This window comes from Syzygium oleosum, unplaced genomic scaffold, assembly GCF_021117445.2.
Source record: "Syzygium oleosum isolate NSW1041296 unplaced genomic scaffold, Sole_v2.1 Sole_v2.06, whole genome shotgun sequence".
In the NCBI taxonomy this organism is placed as follows: Eukaryota; Viridiplantae; Streptophyta; class Magnoliopsida; order Myrtales; family Myrtaceae; genus Syzygium; species Syzygium oleosum.
The window spans coordinates 8946269-8956753 of NW_026607490.1; the positions used below are offsets into that span (position 1 = coordinate 8946269).

Here is a 10485-nt window from a genome sequence, read left to right on the forward strand (position 1 = left end):
CCAATCGCATAACGGGTCCGCCGGTCCCCTAAGTGCATCACTTTTCGTGTAACTACAGCGTCATGCCATGACACCATCGTCGTTGCCAACCATAATGGTACTTCGAATGTGCAAAGCGGTGAAACTGCAATTGTTTCTTTCTTAGAGACCATAATGGTGTGATGGCTTTGCGAACCTGTTATAGAGGACATAAGAAGATCCATGCACAAGAAAGAAATGTTTTAGGTTAATCTGCATTAACAGGAGAGCTAACGGCATCAAATAAAAAGCTACAGTCTCTTCGGTTGTAATTCACTTTTGAATCAATATCATTTTAGTTCATTCATATTTCTGCGGTGCGCCATATTTTCTATTCCTTGAGGACTCCAGGTCACTTTGCGAGATTAATTTTAACCCGTTTCAATTCGCTTGGAAATGGAAAAATGCTTGTCATGCATGGCTCTTGCACTTTTTATATTGCAATTGCACGTGTATAAAGTCCAACCTTGATGACTGGTTTTATAAGATTAGTTCGATGGATTTAGATCGGGCTTCCTAAAGTTCTTAGGCCCAAGTGATCAGTCGAGGTAGCTTGCCCAAACTGATCACATCATCATGCCACCGTAGACATGCAAGTCAAGGGTTGGGCTTTTTAAGAGAATTTCACATCCGAAAAACCTCAAATGGAATGGTAAAAGTATAACAAAAATTTTTAATGTACTCGTTCATAATAGTTAGATGCTTAATAAGTTGACATGTACATATTATGGGTCTAGAAATTATGATATATTACAATGAGGTTTTTCTCATTGTATTAGTAAAGAACATATTTATCTAATGGGTTAGCCTTGTTACAACTCTGAATTGAATCACAGCAACATCTGTCTTGTTGATGCGCAGTGTTTTGGCCCTTGCCGAGCTTGCTGGAACCTTCGAAGGAATGAACCTAACTACTTACCACAAAGTAAAGGCAGTCTCGTAGATTTGGCCTAATGAAGATCCTCCGATACTTAAATCAATGGATGGGAGAAAGAATCCTTCTTGAGAAATGTACCAAGGGAAGATCCGACTTACCTTTTGGGCAAAGGACATTACTTTTCTTTTATACTCTTGTTGGGTTTCTTTTGAGGGGTAAAGTGCTCTTGGCGAGAGGACTAAGCCAACCCGCATACGCTAAGCAAAGGGTCTACACCCTCTCTGCTGGCCTTCGAGGTCGGGGTCTGTGTGTCTAGACCCCACGATCAGGTCACGTGGGCGAGCCTTTTGGAGGGTGCGATCTCTCTTGGAGTCGACCCTGGTGAACTGAGGCGCTGTCCGGCCAATTTAACGGAGCTTGAGCTCGTACTTGGAAGTGACAAATTTTGGCTACAACATGTCATATGTTTATGAAAGGCAAAAGGCTAGTTTAGTCCCTAAACTAGCGCATTTTATTCCTCTAACCGAGTTCTTGAATTTTTAATTTGTCTAATCAAGTTTTTGAACATGCATGAATTTTCTAAGAAGCTATTTTGCTTCAATAATTGAGATAAAAGGAAAAATCGAAGATCTAATTACAGTTGAAAATATGCTTTTAGATTTGATTTTGAGATTATTTAGTCACTAAGGTCCTTGGCAAATTAGATATTATGACTCCATTTAGTTGACAGAGAATGAACTTTCTTTTTGCATTTTTTTTCTTTTGTAATGGACTAAGAAAACCCATGCCATGAGAGTGTCTGTGGCCAATGGCTTGTATGACCCTAACTATTAGAAGAGCCTACAAAATGGGATTCGATTGCAAGGAATGAAGAAACTGCGCAACTTTAATTTCACAGACTCCCATCTATGTAATGATCCACCTCTTCGATGTGATCATAGCCCCTAGGAGACTCGGTCTCACTCATCAGCCTTGACTGACGGAGTCATTCAACCTTCTTCGACTATTGAAATGTGGTCCGATTCATAGTGTACTCGTTTCCTTCATCCTTCGAGCGAATTCTGCTTCCATGTTCAAGAACCGGAACAAATTGCAAGGCCAATCAAACGATGTAGGGTGGATACACCACCGCAAGATAAAGTTACCAGTATGATCGCAAATTATAATTGGTTTCAGTTTCAAATTTCAATGATTCTGCAAAGTTACTACTGGTTTCATGCGAGCTAGACATTTTCTAAATAGCTAATATGATCTGAAGTGCATATAACCAATGCTGATATGCATTTTATAACACAAGACACACAAAGGCCATGAGTCTTCAGTCAAACTACTAGTTAAACTGAACATTTCATTGGGAATTAGGTCTCAGTTCCCATTCTGTACCTCTCGATCCAATATCAGCTATTCTATTGTCATTGTTTCATTCCTGTTGACCAATTGAAGCCTAAGGATTAAAACATTTTCTTCCTGGTCTACTGTGAGGGCTTCCATTTCTTTCATGTCTTTTCATACTGACCATCTGTGAGACTATGTTTTGCTTATTTTCTAATTGTCGTGCAGACGGTGATAGAGATTCTTGGAAGGCTCTCTCACCCTAACCTTACCAAGCTCCTGGGATTTTGTCGAGGATGAAAATTTAGCTCGTGTACGAGTTCATGCCAAAGGGCAGCTTGAACAACCACTTATTCAGAAGTAAGTCGCCTGATTGCTCTTTTAATTTCTCACAAGTCTCCTTAAGAATGCCAATTGTTTAGCATATCTTCTTGATCAGTTGATAAAATATTTGAAGCCTGTGCTTAATTCAAGGTAGTTTGAACATGTCCTTCATTTAAGCATTACTTACATTTTACGCTGTCCATTACTCTGGTACAGAGGGCTCCACTGCTCATCTTTCATGGGAAGTACGCCTCAAGATTGTGGTTGGGGCTGCCAGAGGCCTGGCTTTCTTGCACAGTTCTGAGAGGAAACTAATACACAGGGATTTCAAAACTTCAAATATTTGGCTAGATGGGGTTAATGTTCTATCCTCCTTATAATGATTAGAGTCGTTTATCATAGAACATATATCTAGTCAAATTCTAGGGAGAAGGATAATGATGACAATGACATTCCTAGTATCTCACTTTGACGTCTTGGAATTGTGTCCTCTAACCGGGACAAAAGAGTCAAAATAGCTAGCGGAGATCCTATATTGGCTTCAGCTTAATTGATGAAAAGGGTATAGTTGATTGCAAATCTTTTCTTCTTAGATTTGATATTGAGTTCAGAACACGAGACGAGAACTTGAACCTGTCCTCAGCTGCTTTTAGATTTCTCCATATTGCTATTTGCTAGACTCTTGAAAGTTTGCTTTGATAATTAGGCTGGAAACCTAGTCTAATCTACTGTTGGGTTCTTCTGCAGTCTTACACGGCCAAACTTGCAGACTTTGGATTGGTGAAGTCTGGTCTGATGGAGATGAGATTTGATACTATTGAAGATTTGGATGATTCTGATTGAAATACTGATCCTAATTGAGACTCAATTGATTCAGTCAATCCTTGATTAGCTTAGCAAAATGGGAAATTATAATCTTGTATATTATTTCCTTTTTTTTCTTCATTCTAGCATTATATACAGACCAATGTACATGTATTCATAGCAGATCAATACAATATAGAATTTCCTCCATTTTCTTTGTTTTCTGTCATGGTATCAAAGCGGTCTTTCTTGAGCTAGCTTCTGCAGAAAAAATCCTTCGAATTGCCTCCGTTTTTTTTTCTGATTTGCTGTTGCAAGTTTAGTCCTGCAAAACAGATCAGCAACCGGAAAGGAATTCATTGACAATACCATGCCCAAGAACCCTTCAATGGAGGACAGTTCTAACTCACCTGAAAATCAAGCCTCGGAGCAAATTGATTTAACTGAAGAGGAACAATCTTCTGCCGATCCTGTTGCTGCTACTGCTGCTGACTCGGATCCTACTATTACTGCTACTCAGATTCCCGACCCGGTCCAATGGCCACCGGTCCAATGGTTTTCGGTGCAAGGCCCATGGGCCATCGGGCCAAATCAGTCATGGGCCCAATACACGTCACCAGGAGAAGGAGCTTCAAATCCCGTAAATCAGCCCAATAAAAGTGGGCCGACGCCGGGTCTGGGTCATAGATCCGAATCCATTCGGACGAGTCCAAGGGGAAATCCCTACCTAGTATTGGGACCCGGTTTCATGCCCTATGTTGTTCTGACTAGCGGTAGCCGCCCGGAGCCCGGCGACCCAATATACACATCGCCGGCCGACGGACCAGAATTGCGACTCATCAACATGCAACTCGCCGGACCAGAAAATTATAGCTCCTGGGCTCGAGATTTCCGGCGAGCCTTGGTTACGAAGGATAAAGATGGGTTCCTTGACGAAACCGTACCCTTCCCGTCTAACGATCGATTGCAACGTCACTGGCGCAAATGCAGCCAGCTCATCCGCACATGGATTGGGAATAGTTTGACCCTTGACGTTGCAGCCGGACTACCACCGACTGAAGACTCGAAGATGATTTGGGATAATATCCGAGAAATGTATGGAAAACTTGACCGAGCCAAGATTTTCTCACTCACACAGGCTCTATCGGAATTGAAGCAAGGAAACTCGTTGGTTACCGTTTGCTTCAATCGACTCTCGACTCTGTGGAATGAGCTCGAGGTGGCCAAAGAGCAACTCGAAGGACCAGAAGAGACGCTACGACAGTACCGGCCCATAAAGGACAGAGAGAAGACAACTCGATTCTTGCTGATACTCAACGAAAGTTACTCACCTTTCCGCTCACAAATCCTCGCCATGGACCCCGTACCTTCGCTTGGCCGGATCTATCAATTGGCTGTCCAAGAGGAAAGCCAACAGTTGGCCGCGGCAGAACATGCACGGGTAGGTGAAGGTGTCGCTCTTGCTGCTTTCCCATCTGGCGCTACTCCGTCGGAACTGATGAATGGAAGCTGCGGAGGTCTCGGCTTTTTTGGGTCTTGACGAGCAGACGAAAGCCATGGAGATCTTGGGTTGACTTCTAGAGGTCTTGGGTCTTCTGGACCTCGACGAATGGCCACTGCAATTAGGGAAAATGATGGCAACCCTAAAAACATTATGATGGACGGCTGGGATCGATGGATGAAATCTGACGGTTGGGATTCGCAGACAAGATCAGACGACTATCTTTTTCCTTTAGCTCGATCGAATCCAACGGCTCTCATTAGGCCACGTTGATGCCTGCTTATAAGACAACCAGCGCTCCACGAAGTGACACATCATCAAAAGTTAGTGGGCAAAATTCCAAATCCAAAGGTAAATATTGTGAATATTGTAAACGCCCACATCATATTATTGATACATGTTGGAAACTACATGGAAAATCGAATGATAGAGACAAAAAGGAAAAGAATTTTCTGCTTACCAGGTTTCAGTACAAAAAATCGATGGGGCACATCAGACAATTAATCAGGACCAGCACCAAAATATTATGAGAGCTCTTAGTCGGTTGAAGGCCAACGACAAGGATGCGAATTTCTCAGGTACTCTTATTTGCAAGGCAAATTCCATTTCAGTTGATGCGTGGATAATTGATTCGGGTGCTAGTAACCACATAATTTGCAATGAGCAATTATTTTCCGATGTTCATAAAAGACCAAAATCTTCCATGTCTGTACGCCTTCCAAATGGGAACGTCACCTACGTTACCAAAATTGGCACAGTTCTTATCAATCCAAATTTTTTCCTTAAAAACGTCCTATATATTCCTAATTTTGAATTCAACTTCCTATCTATTTCAAAAGCCTGCAAAGATAATTCTTGTCGTGCCATATTCAATTTCAAAAATTGCTTCTTTCAGGACCATTCGACTGGCAAACTGATGGGCTTGGGTAATGTTGCACAAGGATTATATTTCTGGATTGATTACTCGGGAGATTTAGATTTATTGAATAAAAGCATTTCTTGTAATGCAACCACTGGCAATAAAAATATCCTTCTTCATAAACGTTTGGGTCATAGTGCGCGTTTTCCCCATCCAAAGTGTCCAATATGTGCATTGGCTAAACAATCTCGAGCATCTTTCCCAATCAGTATGTCTCGAGCTAACAGTGCTTTTTCTTTACTTCATATGGATATCTAAGGTCCCTATCATATTCCACATCGTGATGGATCTCGTTTTTTCCTCACAATCATTGATGATTGTACTCGAGCCACTTGGGTTTTCCTTACGCAATCCAAGAATCAAACCTTTTCCAATTTGTCGAAATTCATTTCTCTAGTTAAAAATTAATTTGACAAATCTACACAGCGAATTCATACAGATAATGGGCGGGAATTCTTTACTACTGATTGCATATCTTTTCTATCCTCTCATGGGATACTGCATGAAAGTTCTTGCACTTACACTCCCTAACAAAATGGGGTTGTTGAGCGCAAACATAGACATCTTTTGGAGGTAGCTCGAGCACTCAAATATCAACCTTCGATTCCCGAAAATTATTGGGGAGATTGTGTGGTCACTGCAACCTATTTGATTAACCGCATGTCAACTCGAATACTTGATGAACGGACTCCTTTTGAAATGCTTTATGGAAAACAGCTCGGAATTGATCATCTTAGATTATTTGGCTATTTATGTTATGCAACAACTGTGGGCCCTCGGGATAAAATGGATCCCCCCGCCACACAATGTATTTTCATGGGATATCCCTCTCTTCAAACAGGGTACCGAGTTATGGAGATTTCTACAGGGAATTTCTTTATCAGCAAAGATGTTATATTCCACGAGGATGTAATCCCTTTTCAAGAGATGACGTCTTCATCATCTCTCTCTTCCTCGAACAACCGTCGTTTCTTATCCGACGAAGATTTGTCTATGACTTCCCAACATATTCTCATAGCACCGAAGCCTTTTGTACCGGTTATGAGGGATACCTTGAATACAATGGTTGATTCACCAGAGTTATCATCTGAGGATATTCATTTGCCTGATTCATTAGTAGAATCTTCACCACAATTTACTCAAGCGCATTCTTCACCAGTTCCTGAACAAACAATAACTAAGCAACCTCGACGTTCTCAACAGCATGTTTGCCCTCCGACTTGGACAAAGGACTACATTTGTTCTACCTTGAGTTCCCCAGGTACACAACATCTTGTTTCCTCATATGTCTCATTTAGTCGACTATCAACAAAACATATGTGTTGTCTTAGTCGTATTTCCAAGGAACAAGAACTATCTTTATACAATGAAACAGCAAGTGATCCTCGATGGCAAAAAGCGATGGAGGCAGAACTTACTGCCCTCACAAAGAATCACACTTGGGATATTGTCTCATTACCACCTAATCGGAAACCCATTAGGTGTAAATGGATATACAAGATTAAATTCAAGGCAGATGGCTCCGTCGAACGATACAAAGCTCGTTTAGTTGCTAAAGGATTCACGCAATGAGAAGGATTTGATTATCATGAAACTTTTTCTCCGGTCGCCAAAGAGGTAACTGTCCGTTCCTTTCTATCAATTGCTGCTATTCGTAATTGGCAACTGCATCAGATGGATGTCCACAATGCTTTTCTTCATGGGGATCTGGAAGAAGAAATTTATATGGAACTTTCCTAGGGTTTACGAAGCCAGGGGGAGTCTCGTGTGTGTCGTCTCCGTAAATCCTTGTATGTGCTTAAACAAGCCTCTAGGCAATGGTATGCCAAATTCACTGCTGCACTAACAAATGCAGGTTTTCAGCATTCCAAACATGATTACGCCCTATTCACATGGACTGTAGGTACTTCATCAATCTATTTGTTAATATATGTTGATGACATACTTATTATGGGAAATAATGGCTCTCATATTAAGAAGTTCAAAGAATATCTGCACTCCACTTTCCACATCAAATATTTGGGACCTTCCAAATATTTTCTTGGCATTGAAATCGCTCGATCTGACAAGGAATCAGCCATAGTCAACGGAAATTCATCTTGGAAATTATTTCAGAAGCAGGAATGTCAGGGTGTAAACCTGCTGTTATTTCAATCAAGTAGATACAAAATTGACGACACATGACTATGATGTGTGATCATCTTCATCTATCGAAGATCCATTACTTAAAGATCTAGCGGCATATTAGCGGCTTGTTGGGAAATTAATATATCTCACCATGACAAGACCTGATATATGCTATTCAGTGCAAATACTCAGCCAATTCATGCACAATCCAACGCAGTCTCACATGAATGCAGCACTGAAGGTTGTGAAGTATTTAAAAGGATGCCCAGGACTTGGTATATTCTTGTCTCGTGATTGCAACATGAAAATGACAGCCTACTACGACACAGACTCTGCTACTTGCCCAATGACTAGAAGATCCATTACTGGATTTTGCATCAAGTTCGGAGAATCACTGATTTCATGGAAGACAAAGAAACAGTCAACTGTTTCACTGTCATCAGCTGAATCAGAGTATTGAGCTATGGCAAAAATAGTCTGCGAAATAGTTTGGATACGAGGTCTACTCTCGGATCTTGGGATACAAATTGATGGGCCAAGCAAACTATTTTGTGATAATGATGCTGCTCTCAAATTAGCGACAAATCAAGTCTTTCATGAGAGAACGAAACATATAGAGACGGATTGTCATTTCACTCGAGATAAGATTCGAGAAAGGATCATTCTAACAAGAGGAATTGGAACCATAGAATAACCTGCAAACATCTTCACTAAACCATTGTGTCAAAGACAACACACATACCTATTGAGCAAGCTAGGCGTCCTTGATATATACAAGCCACCAGCTTGAGGGGGAGTGTTGGAGATGAGATTTGATACTATTGAAGATTTGGATGATTCAGATTGAAACACTGATCCTAATTGAAACTCAATTGATTCAGTCAATCCGTGATTAGCTTAGCAAAATGAAAAATTGTAATCTTGTATATTATTTCATTTTTTTTCTTCATTCTAGCATTATATATAGACCAATGTACATGTATTCATAGCAGATCAATACAATATAGAATTTCCTCCATTTTCTTTGTTTTCTGTCATGGTCCTTGAGAGGGCATGTCACATGTTTCAGCACAGGTTATAGGTACCCCTGGCTATGCTGCCCCTGAATACCTAGCAAGTGGTAATCCAATATAACTTTTTCCATTGAAAAGTGATTTTTTGTGACTTAGTGCTGGAGGATGTTCGGCCTTGAATTTTGACAATAATAGGAAGTGCATTAGGAAGCTATTTTTTGACGCTTTGCTGCAACATTACATAAAACTCTTGGATTTTACGGGGCATCTCTATGTAACGAGTGGTGTTTACAGTTTTGGTGTCGTGTTGCTTGAGATACTAACAGGCTTAAGTGCAATTGATCCAAGCCGTCCGGCACTGAAACTTGATTTAGTGGAGTGGGCCAGACCAATGTTATGCAGTAAAGAAAACCTGAAGACTATAATGGACTCTAGATTGGAGGACAATTATCCTATAGATTCTGCATTCCAAGTAGTGCTGCTAACTTTCCAAGAGACTCCTCGCGAGCGACCTTCCATTTCTGAAGTCGTGGAAGAACTGGAATCAGTTGAAGCTGCCAGCGCTAAAAAAAATGACATGGGATGCCTGAATTCACTCATTATGTTGTCCGTACTTCGTGTCTTGTGATCAAAGTCTGTTGCTCCGCATTTTCCCGTTTTTCCTAGGATTAATCTTGGGCTATGGAAGCTTCATCTCAATTCTACCAGCAGTTACCGGGTGTCATGTTTTTCTTTTAAGTTCTTTGGAATATTCATGATAAGTATATGAGTACATGCATTGACTTGTGAATTGAGATGTTGTACTTTCTTTGAGAGGGGAACAGTTTTTCTATGGCTAATCCTCAATTCTGTCAGCAATCTAAGGTTTACAAAAGAAAGTTCGTAGCTCTTCAAAAGTCCAAGCTCTTTTGTATTTATTTTGCATGCTTAGGCTTTGAACATTAGCAGAAGCTCATTTTTATTGCGGGAAAAATTACCAAAAAGTAATAAACCTTACTTGTACTAATTCAGTCATAAACCTTTTAATTTTACCAAATTTAGTCATAAATCTTTTAACGTTTTGCCAATTTAGTCCATTCGGTCAATTTTGGCCTGAAATCGCTGACGTGGACAACATGCATCTTACGTGGCACACTGGCGCTAACATGGACAATTTTTTTCAATATTTAATTTTTTATTTAGTTTTTCTTGTCTTTTTACTTTCTTTTTTCTTTTCTTCTCTTTGCCTTCTTTTCTTTTGTTTCTTGTCACTAGGCGAGGGATAAAGTCCATAATCATGGGTAATAAGATTTCTCTAAATGAACATTGCACTCGTAGCTTTCCACATTAAAACTCTTGTTGGATCTGATGGATACATCAATCTCAATTAACTCTAGTTGGGGAAGGTTTGGCGATCATTGTAATGAGTCCAAGGTCCTTATGTTGAGTGTTTCGGATGTTTTGGTGTTGAGAAAACCTCCTAACAAGTTTTAAAGTTAACAAAACGATCCATGTGTTTCTTTAAATTTTAATGAATGCCTTGAAGCTTTAGTGATTCAGGAACTAATCTTTAAAGAGACTTTGTTCAAAC

The 10485-nt window shown here is 40.3% G+C and overlaps 1 protein-coding gene across 1 annotated transcript; it reads left to right on the plus strand.

The window, feature by feature from the left end:
* Positions 1 to 773: 773 nt before the first annotated feature.
* On the plus strand, positions 774 to 9543 carry LOC115690827 (probable serine/threonine-protein kinase PIX13). The gene is given in 9 exon segments (XM_056312719.1): positions 774 to 778; positions 880 to 943; positions 2456 to 2516; positions 2519 to 2587; positions 2768 to 2907; positions 3299 to 3341; positions 3951 to 3967; positions 8953 to 9017; positions 9174 to 9543. Coding segments are annotated over 9 exon segments (834 nt in total).
* Positions 9544 to 10485: the final 942 nt, after the last annotated feature.